The sequence below is a fragment of the Schistocerca americana genome, chromosome 3 (genome assembly GCF_021461395.2).
Source record: "Schistocerca americana isolate TAMUIC-IGC-003095 chromosome 3, iqSchAmer2.1, whole genome shotgun sequence".
In the NCBI taxonomy this organism is placed as follows: domain Eukaryota; kingdom Metazoa; phylum Arthropoda; class Insecta; order Orthoptera; family Acrididae; genus Schistocerca; species Schistocerca americana.
The window spans coordinates 410,631,444-410,650,783 of NC_060121.1; the positions used below are offsets into that span (position 1 = coordinate 410,631,444).

General features: G+C 39.2%; 1 protein-coding gene across 2 annotated transcripts in view; it reads left to right on the forward strand.

Annotated features, from left to right (window-relative positions):
* LOC124607449 (DNA mismatch repair protein Msh3-like) overlaps positions 1 to 19,340 on the forward strand; it is a 365,016-nt gene that overhangs the window by 72,830 nt on the left and 272,846 nt on the right. For both annotated transcript variants that reach the window (XR_006978833.1, XM_047139784.1), the window contains exon 6: positions 11,823 to 11,935. Coding sequence is in view for 1 of the 2 variants with exons in the window: in XM_047139784.1 (XP_046995740.1) it covers positions 11,823 to 11,935 (113 nt within the window). In the remaining variant the exon portion in view is untranslated. The remainder of the gene's footprint in view (positions 1 to 11,822; positions 11,936 to 19,340) is intronic.

Below are 19,340 nucleotides of genomic sequence, written 5' to 3' on the forward strand. Positions count from 1 at the left end.
CAGGAGAATCATACAAACATACCGCCATTTGAGTATCGTATGGATGACATAGTAATAAGCATCCCTGACATAGAAAAACAACTGAAAGAGTTGAAAGTAAATAAATTACCAGGATGGAATCCCAGTTTGATTTTACAAAGAGTGCTTTACATTATTGGCCCCTTAACTAGCTTGCATTTATCATGAATCTCTTGCCCAGCACGAAGCCCCAAGTGACTGGAAAAAGGTGCAGGTGACTGCAGTATATAAGAAGGGTAAAAGAATGGACCCACAAACTTACAGACCAATATCCCTAACTTCTGTTTGCTGCAGAATCCTTGAACATATTCTCAGTTTGAATATAATAAGTTTTCTTGAGACTGAGAAGCTTACGTCCATGAGTAAGTGTAGTTTTAGAAAGCATCGCTCGCGCAAAGCGCAGCTTGCCCTTTTCTCACATGATATACTGCGAATTACGGATGGAGGGCAACAGGCGGATTCCATGCTTCTAGATTTCTGGAAACATTTGACATGGTGCCCCATTGTAGGCTGTTTATGAAGGTATGAGCATATGGAAAAAGTTCACAGATATGTGAGTGGCTCAAAGATTCCTTAAATGATAGAACCCTGTACGTTGTCCTTGATGGTGCGTGTTTGTCAGAGATGAAGGGATAGTCACGAGTGCCCCAGAGAGGTGTGATAGGACTACTGCTGTTCCCTATATACATACCTGATTTGGTGGACAGGTGGGCAGCAATCTGCAGCTTTTTGCTGATGATACCATGGTGTATAATAAGGTGTCAAAGTTGAGTAACTGTAGGAAGATGCAAGGCGACTTTCACAAAATTTCCAGTTGGTGTGATGAATGGCAGCTAGCCCTGAATGTGGAAAAATGTAAGTTAATGTGGATTAGTAGGAGATCAAAGATGAGTAGGAAGATTAAGTTCGGGTACGGAATCACAGTCAAGTTGTTTAAATATCTGGGCCTAATGTTGCAAAGCAATATGAAATAGAACGAGCATGTGAAAACTGTCATAAGAAGGCAAATGGTCAACTTCAGTTTATTGAGAGAATTTGAGGAAAGAGTGGTTCACCTGTAAAGGAGACCGCATATAGGACTGTGGTGCGAGCTGTTCTTGAGTACTGCTCAGGTGTTTGGGATCTGTACCAGGTTGGATTGAAAGAAGATACTGAAGCAATTCAGAGGTGGGGCTACTAGATTTGTTACCAGTTTATTTGAACAACACATAAGTGTTACAGAGATGCTTCATGAACTCAAATGGGAATCCCTGGAGAGAAGGCAACATTATTTTTGAGAAACATTATTGAGAAAATTTAGAGAACTGGCATTTGAAGCTGACTGCTGAACAATTCTACTGCCACCAACATACAGAGTGCATAAGAACCATGAAGATAAGATATCAGAAATTAAGGCTCATATGGAGGCGTGTAGACTGTCATTTTTCCCTCACTCTGTTTGTGAGTGGAACAGGAAAGGAAATGATTAGTAGTGGTACAGAGTACCCTCCGCTATGCACCACATGATGGCTTGTGGAGTATCTATGTAGATGTAGATGTACATGTAACAAAGGCAATATTATGAGATGAGTAGTCAAACTGTTCACTTCCTTCTGTATAAGTGTCGAAGTTTGAATTAATAAGGTATGGTTAAATCAACAAATAATGAATGAACTATCAACTGATAGCAGATGATGGTTTTGCTTCTAATTTTTAGCTATATCTTTTCATGGAATTCAATAGCTAATGTAGAGAATTGTTTTTCAAGGAAATTACATCTCAGTTCGGATAAAAGATTGAATAGTTATAGGTTGCAGAGAACTGAATGTAACATTTTCTGAGAGTTCAGGTGATGGAAAATCCAGATGGAATAACAGTATGAATTAGACATATTGCCCACCACACAGATAAGGTCTCATGGATGACACCGTCATGATCTGGATTGAGGGTGAGAACACCCAATCCACATTCCTCCAGAACAGTACTCATTCTCCTTCATTCCCTTCACCTGGTCTTTCTCAGCCCCCAAAGCTATCTTCCTTCAATGTTGACCTCCACCTCGCAGATGGTTCCATCAGTACCTCCATCTACATCAAACATGCCAACCACCACCAACATCTCCACTTTGACAGCTGCCACATTTTACACACCAAGGAGTCCCTTCCATACAGCCTAGCCTCCTGTGGTTGTAGCACCTGCAGTGATGAACAGCCTCTCTCCAAATATGCCAGGGATCTTGCCGAGGTCATTGCAGGCCAAAATTACCCTTCCCACCTTTTTCCAGAAACAATTCTCCTATGCCTTGTCTTCCCAGTCACCCACCATACCCATTGATGGCCACAAAGGTGTACTAGTCCATGTTACTGACCACTATGTAGCCACCCAGGGATAGCATGGTGGCTGCCTGGCCATCAGAAAGTCAACTGCAGCATAGCTGGCCAGTTCCCATGGCTGAAAACTGCTGAGGGGGCAGTATACATTGACTGCGATGCTGGCAGCAGTTGGCAGGATGGCCTTGCTGAAGTAGGTGGTGATGACACAGTCCTGCAGTGGAGAGGTGGTCAACAGTGAGTGTTGCTGGCAGACCATGTGGTTGCTAGTCAGGCGCGTTGTGGCCTGGTTCGAATCCATGATCTCCAAATTCGATAGAGTGCTATGTGCGGTGCCTACTGAACATTTCCACTGGTGTGTTTCTGTTCAACACCAAAGAGGATCAGACTTACTGGTTCTAGTAAGCATGTGTCACTGTATAGCAGTAGGTGTGGGGTGTAGAGGCTGTCGGCTGGCTTGGGGACTGCATTGGTGTTGAAACTGGATTCAAATTCAGGACCAGAGATGAAGTGTTGGGTGTTGTCAATGGTAGACATGTCAGAAGCCCAGTCTGACATCAGGACAGGACAGTTTGAACAGTGGGTGATGATACAAGTTACCAGTGCAGAAGATCTTTGTCTAGGCTGCAGGTTCAGCTATACTTGTCCAGATGGTGCTGTTGTGTCAATAAGTCCTGCTTCCGGTCACATACATCTGAAAAGCTCTGTCCCAGGCTGTGGTGTGGAGCAACTTTGCCTGTTGTAAAGCAATATGTGGGATGCAGGATGCTGAGGTAGCAGTACAGCAGTGCCTGCCATCACAATTCTGTAAGTGGTAGCTCACTTGTTCACTTCTCAAGCTGATGATATAATGAAGCAGTGCCCCCATTATGACTCAGTACCACCTAAAGCTGGAGCAACTGAAACACATTCTCTGCTGGGGTTTTGACTACCTCGTGCCCTGAAATGGTGCCTACCCAACCTAAACAATGTCCTTGTCTGCTATCCATTCCACTTCTGCTGCCAACCTCTTGCCCCATGGCTCATACCCCTAGAAAAGATCTAGATGCAAGACCTGTTCATTACATGCTTCCACTACCACCTATTCCAGTCCTGTCACAGGTATTTCCTATCCTATCACAGGCAGAGCCACCTGTGAAAGAGACTGCTACGGTCGCAGGTTCGAATCCTGCCTCGGGCATGGATGTGTGTGATGTCCTTAGGTTAGTTATGTTTAAGTAGTTCTAAGTTCTAGGCGACTGATGACCTCAGAAGTTAAGTCGCATAGTGCTCAGAGCCATTTGAACCTGTGAAAGAAGCCATGTAGTCTACCATCTTAGCTTCACCACTGTGCAGCATTCTGCGTGGATGTTGACCAAGAGATAGCAGGACCACCCAATTGCTGAGCATGTTGCACTTGACTGAAATGACTGCTTCACAGCCTGTGCCATCTATCCCACCAGCACCATGTGTTAGTGTGTTTTAGAGCAAATTAAAAAAAAATCAAAGATGATTGAGAAGTTGTCAATGCTAAGCAACCCACTGCCCAACAGTGGCCCAGACTGATGAAAATGTGTTGAAATGTGAGAACTTGTGAATTATGATCAATTGTTAAATGTTTTATAGGACATGATTTAAATTTAGTGAAGGCCATTGTGAGTTCAGTTGCAACCTGTTATTTGAAAATGCAGAAGATGTGTGTGAAGTTACTGCCAAAAGTTTTGACAAATCTGGATGTCCATGGTTTGATGTTCTATCAGTTGTAGGAATTTTTCTCACTTTGGACTTCTTTCACCTCTAGAAATGATTTCTTAATGTGAAAAATGCCATGCAGCATTCAACATGTTAAATGTAGGTCCCTTTATAACAGGTGGAGTAGGTCATTCCAGAGGTCAGAAGAAGGAAAGGGCATACCAACTCCCAACTGGATCATGCCTAGGAAAGCACTGCAGTGTTTGAACTAAGCTTCAGCTTACTTCCTTCCTGATTTTTTTGCAGTCCCTTGTACTGCTTTACTGCTGCCCATTATACTCTCCATTTTGACCACAGTCATCCCACTGACCCACCATAACAGCTAATTGACTGTCACAAGTGAGTCTTGCATTAATGCAAGTCACAAATGCAAGCAAGGGAGGATTATTTTAAATTTTATTTCATTTTATTGATTTGCTTTGTTGTGTGTAAACTGAGAAGTAGCATCTTCTTAGCCCGGCTTAACTCGGGTTTAATTTCTTTGTTATATACTTGGTGTATGTGTTCTAGTCTGTGTGTCGTGTAAACCATTTTTATGTAACACCCAAGGTCTTCAGCAATAGTTATTTTTCCATTGCTAACCCATATTACTAAATTCAATGTTTTGTCATGAAATATTAATCCTATTATGTTTAAACATTTATTGTTGATTAGAAGGGTGATACACTACGTGATCAAAAGTATATATGACGGTAGTATCTGTTCCTGAAAGAACAGTTACTGTTGATGACCATGCAGCTTTGCTAGAAATGAAATGATAATTAAATGGACACCCTAGCTGCAAACAGGCATTGATATACTTAATTGGGGACATGTTGAAAATGTGTGCCCCGACTGGGACTCGAGCTGGGATCTCCTGCTTACATGGCAGATGCTCTATCCATCTGAGCCACCAAGGGCACAGAGGATAGTGCACCTGCAGGGACTTATCCCTTGCACACTCTCTGTGAGACCCACATTCCCAACATGTCCACACCACTACATTCGTAGTGCGCCTAATAGATGTTTGCCCATCATACTCATCAACATGTCCCCAATGAAGTATATCAACGCCTGTTTGCAGCTAGGGTGCCCATTGAATTATCATTTCAGTGATCAAAAATATCCGGACATCCCAAAAAACATAGGTTTTTCGTATTAGGAGCATTGTGCTGCCACCTGCTGCCAGGTACTCCATATCAGCAACCTCAGTAGCTGTGAGACAGTAGACTGGGATGCTCCATGGAACTCTAGGACTTTGAATGTGGTCAGGTGATTGGGTGTCACTTGTGTCATATGTCTGTATGTGAGATTTCCACACTCCTAAACATCCCTGGGTCCACTGTTTCCAATGTGATAGTGAAATGGAAATGTGAAGGGACACGTACAACACAAAAGCGTACAGGCTGATCTTGTCTGTTGACTGACAGAGACTGCTGACAGTTGAAAAGGGTCATAATGTGTAATAGGCAGACATCTATCCAGGCCGTCACACAGGAATTCCAAACTCCATTGAATTTTCTTCATGCCAGGTGGGTACCCCAATGGGCATGGTGATTCCAGTTGATGGTAATTAAATTTGAATAGGATGCTTGAAAAAACTGCATGCAATTAGTGTTTCATTGTAAGGGAAATTTAAGCATTACATGAAATGAAAAGATAACCAAAAAAGATAAAATCTTTTCACTTTCCAACTACTTTTGCTTTTTCTGCTTTATTTTGATTTCTCACATGTTGATTCTATTAATACCTTTTTTGTATGTTTTCTGTGTTATTCTGCACACAATTTAATCTCACTTCTCTTGTTACAGTGCAACATAGTTTGATTTCCTGTTAGCATTATCATCCCCTGACTGAAGTGTTTTCTTTTCAATTACTTTATTCTCAGCAATTTTTTATTTTACTCATTTTTTCCTGATCTACATGTACATGTTCATCTATGTCTGCACCTGCATCTACATCTACCTCTGTACTCTGCACACCACTGTGAAGTGCATGTCCACTTTACCAGTTATTAAGGTTTCTTCCTGTTCCACTCACATATGGAGCACAGGAAGAATGATTTTTTAAATGCCTCTGTGTGTTCTGTAATTAATCTGATCCTGTACTCATGATCCCTGTGTGGGTGATACATAGGGGTTGTAATATGTCAGTATGACCAAGATGTATGGTTTGGGAGAGAGGGGTAACTCATGTCAAAGTGTGCAGAGAAACACAGGCAAATGTGACATTGACTTTATTGTATCAAAGGTGCACAGCTGGCCTTCCACTTAACTCAGCAATGGTGCCAAACAGCATGTGTGTGTGGATCAGCACTAATGCGAAAGCCAGAATCTGCAGTGTCGATGTCTGGTTGCCCGCCTTTGCAGATGTAGCGCTCCTGCTCACACCATGGCTAAGTGGCCGCCACATGTGTTAGCTGCATCCGTGGCCCAGAACACAGCTGACTGCTCCTTCAAGCATGACTTGTGGGCACCATGTGGAGCACTAAAGGGAAGCAGCTGACTGCCATTGTTTTAGTGAGCCTTAGCAGCTGTGACCGTCCACCCAGGGCAACTTGTTCAGTCACTGCAGACAGCTGTGCTCCTGGGAGGCTGTGAGTCCACACCCTTGCCCCACCCCTGCATATGGCTGCTTGCAGTCTACTGGACAATGTCACATAGAGAGCAGGGGCCAGCAGCCATCCCACTCCTTGCGCTGGTGCAACTCCGAGTTGCAGTCCGCCCCACCACAGAAGAAAGTGAGGAAAAGAAAAAATTGCTGGGAATAAAGTAATTGAAGAGAAAACACTTTGGTCAGAGGATGACAATGGTAACAGGAAATCGAACTAGATCATACTGTAAATAGAGAAGTGAGATTAAATTGTGTCTGTGCAGCAGAGGTTGGAAGTAGTTTGAGTGGGCCGTTGGGCATTGATGTCCATCATTCCCTCTGAGTCTAGATCTGGACAGAATGGTGAAACGGCTGGCTGATTTGAACCTCTGGGCTTGCTTATTTATGCACCTTGTCCCTACACCTCTGACATAGTTCCTCTGGAGGGGACAAACAGAGTGCTCTTTAATAAGTACAATGTCAGCTTTCCTCAGCGTGCTTCATCCCTTGCACACAAGTCTCAAGGTGCTGTTGTAACTGCTATGTATGAGTTCTTCACAGCATGTCAGTGCTCTGATTACTTCACATTTGTGTACAGTGCCTGCCGGGCCATTCCTTCTTGCCAGCAAGCAGCGTCGTAAACCTGCCTCACAGAGTTGTTTGCTAAATATCAACACTGCCCATGCCTGCCCTCCGATGTACCAGTTGGCCCCTTAATTACTACCATCCAGCCATAGTTGCGCAAAATTTACAAGAATACGCCTGTACTTATTCGTGGCACAGCAGTACGTTTACTATGACTTGTTAGTCCTATTTGGTATGGATCCCACAAACTTGAGCAATAGTCTAGAGGAGGTCACATGAGTGATTTGCAAGCAATCTCCTTTGTAGCGTGATTGCAATTCTCTGATATTCTACCAATAAACTGATGTCTACCACATGCGTTACCCATGACTGAGCCTATGTGATCATTCCATTTCATGTCCGTACAAAGTGTGAGATAAGCTCTCCTCTTCATGGCAAGATGAGTTTTATAGTGCTTAACCTTCACTCCCTTTATTAAGCATGTGATTACCTCCTTTTCAGCCCCTCATAATGTTCCTCTAAACCTACATACATCTTGACAACAGTTCAGTGTGCCTGACCTTGAAAGTGTCGGTTTCTCAAAGGAATCTCCCTCTCTGCCAGCCATTTCTGCATCTGCAATCATTGTGACGTACCCCACTTCACTTTTCTTTTGTTGGATATTTCAAGACTTCCGTTATTCTCCCTGTCACATTTATTATCCCTTGTTTAGACAGGTATTTCCACTCCTCCCCTCTCAGTTTAGCTGCAACAGTCTCAACTGCTATCTGTTTCTAAACCTGCCTCTATTACATAGGGCTACCCAGTGGCAGCTTACTCAAAATTTTATTAATGTGCTGTAATGTGGTGGCCCATAGTATTTTGACTTACAAGGATAGTAATCATAACTAAGTTTAATGTATTAATTTTACACATATAAATTGAACTGTTCAAATACATTTAAATTTTATAATTGATTATTCAACATTGCATAACACAAATAAAAAAAGGGGGGGGGGCAGTAGGAATCGAACCTGAGCTGACAAATTACAAGTCAATGCTCTTAACCACTAGGCTATCGTGCCAATATGTGAGCTGTTGCTCATAAATCCCTCATACTCTATGCATAAATTTTTAGAGTGTGTTTTACCTGTACCTACAGCTCACTCAGGTGAAAGGGGCATCAACCTGCTTCTGCTGATATAGTTTTATTTCATCTATAGTTTCTGTCAACAGAATCAGTCGCTTTTGGAAATTAAAAAAAAATCTTTTGAATTCAGTAATCTGAGGCAAAGAATTGACTTCAGATTAAATATTTGTTCAGAACATGATCTGGCCTTCCTAAAACCACTTTGATATTCACCTATATTACTTTCCAGTGTTATTCCTATTCTTTTTAGTTTAATCCTGGAAAATATGTTATATGCAACAGATAGCAAAGAAATTTCTCTGTAGTTGCTGACATCTAGTTTATTGCCCTTCTTATGTAGTGAATGTATCAGAAGTCACCCTCCAAGCCCCTGGAAGTTTTTCTACTGTAGCCCTTTTTTTTAAAGTTTTTGTTAGGGACCATTTCAAGAGCTCTGTGTTGTAGTCTTCTCCACTAGCTTTATAAGGCTTTAGTAACTTCTTCAGGTTCTTTAATAGTTGGGGCAAACCTTCTTCTAGATTTTTATGAGTAGGGTATTTGAGTTGATGGACTGATTCTGAACAGTTAAAAAGCTGATCAAAATATTTTGCAAGTATTTTAAAATCTTCAGTGTTATGTAAGCCAAATCAGTGAGTCTTGTCCCACATCCTTCTGTTGTTAGGTTTACATTTGAAGCAGATCTACCTAACTCTTTAAATCTTACATTCTCCGCCAAAGATCTGCTGGAAAAGGACCTCATTAGCAGATAATCTACAGAAAACATGGTCCTGCTAAATTTAGATATGTAATTGCTTCTTTTTACGACCATCTAGCCGGTAGTCTTTTGACTTACGAGGTGGTGATCATAACTAAATTGAACGTATTAATTTTATGTATACAAAACGAACTTTTTAAATATATTTAAATTTTATAATTAAAGATTTAATATTGCAAGGAATGAAACAAAAGTAAAAGATTAAAATAATGTTGGTAACAGCGGGAATCAAATCCAAGTTGACAAATTACCGATCCCTCTACTAGACTACTCAGCTATGGTGCTGTTACGACAACTTTTCCTCGAAAATACATTTTACTTTGCACCTACACAATATGCTACATCATACAGTGTCAAAGAAAAATGCTGACTTGTTCTGTGAACAACATAGCACTAAAATAAATAAATGTCTTGTGTCTAGCTAGGGCCTCCCGTCGGGTAGACCATTTGCCAGGTGAAAGTCTTTTGATTTGACGCCACTTGGGTGATTTGCGCATCAATGGGGATGAAATGATGATGATTAGGACAACACAACACCGAGTCCCTGAATGGAGAAAATCTCCGACGCAGCCAGGAATCAAACCCGGTCCCTTAGGATTGACATTCTGTCGCACTGACTACTCAGCTACTGGGGGCGTACAACATAGCACTCATGCTGGAAGGGATGACGTCACATCACAGAATGAGCAGTCAAAAATAGACTTCTTTATATAATAATATCTTACTTGTAGTTCTGGGTCTCTTTTGTGTCTGTTGCTATCTTCCTCTGTCACCTTTGACCCAGTGTACTGTGTGTCTTTTCTATTAATTCCTGAATCATTATATTGTTCCCATTTCATTTCTCTGCTTTGCCAGGTGAAGGACACTCTGTGCCTTTCTCATTGCCAATTAGAAAAGTTTTTAATCTATTATTGCAGTTTCATTTTGGAGATAAATTTTGTTATAGATGATTGTTATAGACATGTACAGTCAGTTTCAATATAATTCAAAAGATAAATTTAGGATTTCAGATACAAAATTCCTAGAATTTTTTCTATTACTTATTACTCATTATTTCATGTATGACAATAATTTGTTAATGTGAAAGATGACAGGTTGCACTATTGTCCGAAGACCTTGTTAACATGTAGCCCTCTCTCCACCCTGTGTGACTTGGTTACTTGGTTAGTTCAGAGATAGGATCAAGGCAAGAGCATACCATGTCCAATAAGATGTCATATATTGATGACATAATGACATGTATGTTGTTACGCTTAAGGCTATTTGGAGACATCAAGGGCACTCCAAGGTAGGAAATCAGAGACACAATGCAGAGAGCAGGCAAAAGCGGTAGCATTTAGGTTACTGGAGATAAATAGTAATGCTAGAGCCATGCAAATTGCAGACACTCTGGGCAGCTGTCCTAGCGGAGAATTTTCACTTCAGAGAATTAACTGGTAACTCCATCCACTGCCCAGATGCTGTTGTAAGTTGTCACTATAGAAGATGGCCATGGAAAGACCTATCTTAGCAGAGTCAGCAAGCTTGATACTTGCTCCTGAGAACTGTAACATCAGTGGGTTTACCCAGGTTAGAGTGCTACTACAGCAGTCCCCACCCACAGAAGGGCAGAGGGTGGGGCCAAGTGACGTACAACACTATTGTTGCTGGCCATAATAGGAGTGGCAGTGATGTTTAGCTTTCAGCTGAATGCTGTTGATACCAGACTTGGAGTTTATTAATGTGAAATCCAGAAGCATCTCTACCTACCAACTCCTTGTCACTCGTGGCCAGCCGCAGTAAGCTCTGACATGTCTGTTTTTGTCACTTGGAGTGCTGCTCTCAAGTTTGTAGTTAACGTGCTGTTAGTGCTGACTACTTCTGTTAGCATCCACCCCAACGGCTTCAGACACTGACTTGTGTTGTGCAATCAGTTGCCTCCTTTGCTTTTTCTAATGTTTAGAATTAGCCTTCAGTGCAGCAGTTAGTCTGATCACAAGTAAATAGTGCTAATCAGACTCCTGACTTCCATGAGTCTCCTGCTGCAACCATCCTGTCGAGTCCCAAAATCTGCATTTCTCATAGATGCCCTGTGACAGTGTTTGGTGCTGATCCAAGTCTTCAACCAGTCTTTATTGGGAATCTGTCTTTATGTATTTGCTCCTCACCACTTGGAAATTGCAGATTGACCTTAAACCTCCTGTCTCCCCTCTATTCTGTGACAGGACATGTGAAGACCATATCTGGGAAAGCACTGTGATGTTCAAACCAACCTTCTGGTTCTTGGCAGCTTGATCTTTTTACACTTTAATATAAATATGTGCAGCCCACTGTTATAAACACAATTATTCAATTGAATATAAAAATCATATTAAAGTGACCCTTCGCACTGATGAGAAAAGAATCAATTTGGGATATGGGAACATCTCTGTGTTCAACCTGCACAATATTTTGCAAAGTGACCTTAGTGCCAACTTTAGGAGAACCACAGTTTACATTTTTCTGATAAACTGAAATATACCTATGACAACTGGCAGAGACTTTACATTAAATGAAAAGATGATTGAGTGTTACATTGATTTTTACACTATTTCTTGTAAGGATAACTTGCTTGTCAATCTCATTATTGATAGTAGCTATAATAGATGATGATGGATACTGGTATACAGTAGTACAAATGCAATTTATTGACTTGACACCTTTACTCACACTAACACATGTACTTGTTTACCTTAATGTTCCATACATGTAAATCCGCAGGCCTTTGAAGGAAACTGTTTGATGAGAGAGAGAAAGCCTTCGTGCATTCTTTCTCTGTGTGAGGATAACACTGGAAATAAAACAACTATAGGAATTGCAGTGAGTATGCTAATATATAAATTGTAATTTCATTTATAGATTCATCCATAATGTTGGATGTTATTGAGATTTCTATTTGTTTTTGAATTCATACTGTGTCTTTGGTTTTCAGGAATAATCTCTTCAACCAATGTTTTGTTAATGTAAGCTTGGTTTTGTAGTAAAGGTTTATTAAATAAATTAATCTAATTTAGAGAAAAGTTTGTCATTCCCTTACTACTGTATGAAATTTTTATGAAGTAATTGCTTTGTTGTTTCATTGTGGAATGCCATACACATTGGTGTTACTGATGTCCAAAAATTATTTTTTTGTGTTGTTTATATGTGGTACCTGTTTTTTTATACTAATAAACTAAGTGATGTCAGTCGGTTTTGAGACATACTTGTGTTATCGGTAGTACTCATTCATATTTTAACTTAAAACCAGAAATATCATTATTCTGTCTGCAGTTTCATGTTTGAAGCTTCTCATTACTATTCCATAGATGTGTTGTGTTTACTTTTCAAGGATGCAGGTACATGATGTTTTTGGAGAAAGTAGTTAATTTGTTCATACTTTTAATTAATTAATTAGGCCATTATATATGTATTTTGTATGGATGATGCCACAGTAAATACAGTTCAAGTATACACAATTGCAAAATGAACATACAGTTTAAATACACATAATACTACTTGTGTTATGAGTCCGTATAGTTTGTCACCATTCTGTTGTAAATTGACTTATGTTCATAAGTGTTAATTGTCATAGAGGAACATTCTTATGAGTAACTTACATTTAATTTTTAGTAACTTTAAGGGTATAATAACTCTAATCTAGTATATGGGTTTTTATGTCTTTTCTAAATGCATGAAATTCATTTTTATCTTTGATCTTTCATGGATGTCAAATTCATAACTTTATTTCCTATATAGAAGATTACTTTTGGTTATAACTTTGTTTTTCCTGTTGTGATGTAAATAATGTTTGGTCTCATGTTCACATGTTGTTGTGTTTGGGTTCTGGTCATCTTTTTTCTTGATATAGATCACTGCTTGAAAATTCCATTTACATATCAAAATAAGAATTTCCATAGCTTTTAGCAAGTCAACACAGTGAGTTATGTATGAGCTGCATAGCTTATATTTGTAAATTGGTTCACATTCTTGAAGATTTTCCTTCATAGCAGGTTTCATGCGTCTTCTATACATGTTATAATTAACATACCCCCCACAGCATTTTTTTGTCTGTATGTTGCGGCTTATCTCAGCGACTACTATAGATATGAATATAATAGAGGGAAACATTCCATGTGGGAAAAATATATCTAAAAACAAAGATGATGTAACTTACCAAACGAAAGCGCTGGTGTGTTGATAGACACACAAACAAACACAAACATACACACAAAATTCAAGCTTTCGCAACCAACGGTTGCTTCATCAGGAAAGGGGGAAGGAGAGGGAAAGACGAAAGGATGTGGGTTCTAAGGGAAAGGGTAAGGAGTCATTCCAATCACGGGAACGGAAAGACTTACCTTAGGGGGAAAAAAGGACAGGTATACACTCGCGCGCACGTGCGCGCGCGTGCGCGCGCACACACACACACACACACACACACACACACACACACACACACACACACACACACACACACACACACACACATATATATCCATCCGCACGTACACAGACGCAAGCTTGTGTCTGTGTACGTGCGGATGGATATATGTGTGTGTATGTGCGCATGAGTGTATACCTGTCCTTTTTTCCCCCTAAGGTAAGTCTTTCTGCTCCCGGGATTGGAATGACTCCTTACCCTCTCCCTTAAAACCCACATCCTTTCGTCTTTCCCTCTCCTTCCCTCTTTCCTGATGAAGCAACCGTTGGTTGCGAAAGCTTGAATTTTGTGTGTATGTTTGTGTTTGTTTGTGGGACTACTATAGATAGTTTGATATGGTTTTCACTGAAAGATAGTCTGATTCATGAAAAAAGTTTGTGTATATCAGGATATATTATAAACAAGTCATCAAGCCATGGACACTTAGTGCTAACTGTTAAAGGCTGGGTTGGGTTACTAGTATTACATCAATATAAAAGAATGACATATTACAATCACCACTGAAGATATGCTTTGCAACTTTCACTATGTGTAAATATATTTCCTCATTTACCTGATACTCAATTTTACCCAACCAATTAAGCCTACACTGTCATATGACCAAACCCTATTTTATGCTGTTAATTACTCATCACAATATAAGATGAGTTGTGCCTTGTAACTTTCTCAGTGTGCATTAAAACAGGTGTTTACAGCAAAATCTTTAGATTTTATCCTGCTAAGCCTGATGACATGCTTAGTTAATGATCCTTGATTTTTGCTGTTTTGAGAAGGATTAACTGATAGTGCAGCATTCATCTTTGGTCCTCTAGTGTAGAAGGTATCATCAGAGGTGCCAAATATACCTCAAGAACTATCTTCTCCTGTGGATACTGTTTGCCCTCTGTGAAATACGGCACCTGTCCTCTTTATTGTGAGTGGGGAGATAGTAGTAGGTCAAGGGCCTTGTACAAAAGGAGCCAGAGACAAGAGAAAACTCAAGGTACTAAATTCATTCTCCTTCCAACAAGCTTAAAGTACTGCCTCCTGTGACTGAAATTGTAACTGAACTGGCACAACATACTTCATCTCTTGAGAGGAAGAAAATGCAAATCGGTAGAGGGCAAGCTGTTAATTGTTGACAGTCCAAACACATGGTGAATAATAATAATAATAATAATAATAATAATAATAATAATAGTCGTAAAAGGCGACGAAAAGAACAAACCCCTAATAGGGCTAACCCCCCTTTTAGTGTGATTAGTTGGTTCAGGACAGAACTAATGAAGCCTCAGACAAACGCTGTCATGGTCAGGGACGCCGCTTGAACCCTATGCCCGTCCACAATGGTAACGACACTGCTAGCCAAACGGAAAATGATTTAAAGCCAAATAAAGGTGTTTTGCAGGATATGCTTCCTGCGACCACTCTAGAAGGAAAACAAAGACAGAGGATGAGATGGTCAGATGAAGTTAACCGACACCTCATGTTCTGTTATTACCAACCAACAAACTTAGGAACAAACACAATTGGATACAGATCACAAGCATACACAACATTTATTACCAGATACCCAGAATTAAAATGTTTAACAGAACAACGACTAGCTGATCAGATCTGTGTACTAATAAAAAATAACTGGATACCCCAGTCAGAATTAGAAAATGTCAAACAACAAGTACAACAAATACTAGAACAAAATAATGTGCAATCAGAAGAAGAAGAAAATACAGTAATGGACTCAAACATCCCAGAGCAAACAAACAAAGAACAACACGCATCAATTAAACAATCAGAGGAAAACGAAATCTTAAGACAGCCACCAGAACAAGCACAAATAGAACACGAAGTGACACACATGTTAGATATAGAAGAAAAATTTCAGCTGACATATATAGAATACAAAGACACAAATACAGACATAGACCATTCTTGCGTAGACCACCAAATAACCCACAAGTCGAAACAATAATAACAACTATCAACACAATCAAAATACACAACAAAATAAATGAAAATACAACTATGGAAGAGTTACGACTATTGATTTATATAGGAGCACTCACTACACTAAATATACACACTAGGCAGAGATCAGAACCAACCAACACACAGAAGAAGCCCACAAAACCAGCATGGCAACATAGGCTACAGATCAGAATAGAAAAACTGAGAAAAGACATTGGACAGCTAACACAATTTATAAGAAATGAAATATCAGACAAAAAACGAAAAAGGTTAGGTAATATCTCACAACAAGAAGCGATAGAGCAATTAGATGAAAAGAAGCAGAAATTACAAGCATTGGCCAAACGACTTAGAAGATACAAAAAAAAGTGAAAATAGAAGGAAACAAAACCAAACATTCAACACAAACCAAAAGAAATTTTACCAGACAATAGATAACACACACATTAAAATAGACAATCCACCAAACATAACAGACATGGAACACTTCTGGACCAACATATGGTCAAACCCGGTACAACATAACAGGCACGCACGGTGGATACAAGCAGAAACAGACACATACAAGATGATACCACAAATGCCTGAAGTGATAATTTTGCAACATGAAGTCACCCAAGCAATTAATTCTACTCACAATTGGAAAGCCCCTGGAAAAGATAAAATAACAAATTTCTGGCTAAAGAAGTTCACCTCAACACATTCACATCTAACTAAATTATTTAACAGTTACATTGCAGACCCATACACATTCCCTGATACACTTACACATGGAATAACTTATCTGAAACCTAAAGATCAAGCAGACACAGCAAACCCAGCTAAATATTGCCCCATAACATGTCTACCAACAATATACAAAATATTAACTTCAGTCATTACACAGAAATTAATGACACATACAATACAGAACAAAATTATAAATGAAGAACAAAAAGGCTGTTGCAAAGGAGCACGAGGATGTAAAGAGCAACTGATAATAGATGCAGAGGTTACATACCAAGCTAAAACTAAACAAAAGTCGCTACACTACGCATACATTGATTACCGAAAAGCTTTTGATAGTGTACCCCACTCATGGTTACTGCAAATATTGGAAATATACAAAGTAGATTCTAAATTGATACAGTTCCTAAACGTAGTAATGAAAAATTGGAAAACCACACTTAATATCCAAACAAATTCAAATACTATCACATCACAGCCAATACAGATTAAGTGTGGAATATACCAAGGAGACCCATTAAGTCCTTTCTGGTTCTGCCTTGCTCTGAACCCACTATCCAACATGCTAAATAATACAAATTATGGATACAATATTACTGGAACATAACCACACAAAATCACACATTTGCTATACATGGATGATCTAAAACTACTGGCAGCAACAAATCAACAACTCAACCAATTACTGAAGATAACAAAAGTGTTCAGCAATGATAAAAATATGGCTTTTGGAACAGACAAATGTAAGAAAAATAGCATAGTCAAGGGAAAACACACTAAACAAGAAGATTACATATTGGATAATCACAGCGACTGCATAGAAGCGATGGAAAAAACAGATGCCTATAAATATCTAGGATACAGATAAAAAATAGGAATAGATAATACAAATATTAAAGAACAACTAAAAGAAAAATATAGACAAAGACTAACAAAAATACTGAAAACAGAATTGACAGCAAGAAACAAGACAAAAGCTATAAATACTTATGCTATACCAATATTGACCTACCCATTTGGAGTAGTGAAATGGAGTAACACAGACCTAGAAGCACTCAATACACTTACACGATCACAATGCCACAAATACAGAATACATCACATACATTCAGCAACAGAAAGATTCACATTAAGCAGAAAGGAAGGAGGAAGGGGATTTATCGACATAAAAAACCTACATTATGGACAGGTAGACAATGTAAGAAAATTCTTTATAGAACGAGCAGAAACTAGCAAAATACACAAAGCAATCACTCATATAAATACATCGGCTACACCACTACAATTTCATAACCACCTCTACAACCCTTTAGATCACATAACATCAACAGATACAAAGAAAGTAAATTGGAAAAAGAAAACACTACATGGCAAGCACCCGTATCATCTAACACAGCCACACATCGATCAAGACGCATCCAACACATGGCCAAGAAAAGGCAATATATACAGTGAGATGGAAGGATTCATGATTGCAATACAGGATCAAACAATAAACACCAGATATTACAGCAAGCATATTATTAAAGATCCCAATACCACAACAGATAAATGCAGGCTTTGCAAACAACAAATAGAAACAGTAGATCACATCACAAGCGGATGTACAATACTAGCAAATACAGAATACCCCAGAAGACATGACAATGTAGCAAAAATAATACATCAACAACTTGCCATACAACATAAACTAATAAAACAACACGTTCCCACATACAAGTATGCACCACAAAATGTACTGGAAAATGATGAATACAAATTATACTGGAACAGAACCATTATAACAGATAAAACAACACCACATAACAAACCTGACATCATAATCACCAATAAATTGAAGAAATTAACACAACTAATCGAAATATCCATACCCAATACAACAAATATACAGAAGAAAATAGGAGAAAAAATTGAAAAATATATCCCACTGGCTGAGGAAGTCAAGGACATGTGGCACCAGGATAAAGTTGACATTATACCGATTATACTATCAACTACAGGAGTCATACCACACAATATCCACCAGTACATAAACACAATACAGCTACATCCAAACTTGTATATACAACTACAGAAATCTGTAATTATTGTTACTTGTTGAATTACCCGAAAGCTCCTAAATGCAATGTAGCATATAGCGTACAGTTAAAAGGAAGTCACGCTTGATCAAGATCCGCGTCACTTTCCATTTTTAACCAGACATAAAGTCTGAGAAAGAAAAGAAATAATAATAATACTTTGTGTATTTTGCTAGTTTCTGCTCGTTCTATAAAGAATTTTCTTAAATTATCTACCTGTCCATAATTTAGGTTTTTTATGTCGATAAATCCCCTTCCTCCTTTCTGCTTAATGTGAATCTTTCTGTTGCTGAATGTATGTGATGTATTCTATATTTGTGGCATTGTGATCATGTAAGTGTATTGAGTGCTTCTAGTTCTGTGTTACTCCATTTCACTGCTCCAAATGAATAAGTCAATATTGGTATAGCATAAATACAATAAATAATAATCCTTTGAGAAATGATAGCAGGGTATAAGAAAAATCACCTTCAGTGCTCAGTATGTATGCCTGAATGTTTCATTCAGCTTGTTGGACAGGATGTTGTGGCAGTCATTGCAGGAATCGATGTAACTAGCTGCAAACTGTACAAACATTGGAACAAACAATGCCTGCCAACAAGGCTCTAAGGTCATGCACTGATCATTGTAGTGACTGGCAGAGAAGTTTGAGAGGGCAAGTCTTGTTCATGGAATTTCATTGAAGTTCACAGTCTACATGATTGTCCCTGCAACATCTTGAAATCCCCTGGTTCCAAGTTGAGTGGAAGGTTTGAATCAGAGACATTGGAAGGTTCTGGAGTAGGTAGAATGGACAGTGGCATACCACTTTGGGAGGGATGGAAAAGCTTGTCACTGGCAGAACCTAACAGGCATATCCTATCCTGTAGGAGGCAGAGCCATCTGTGAAAGCAGTCATATAACATACCTGTTCTGCTGTAACTTTTTCACGGTCTTTTAAGTGAGCATGACCATCAACCAGCCACCTACCCAAATGAATGGCCACTGCTAAACCATGTCAAAGAAGAGAGTTGAACACACAGTGATGGAACATGCCGCTGAATGCAGTGTTTGA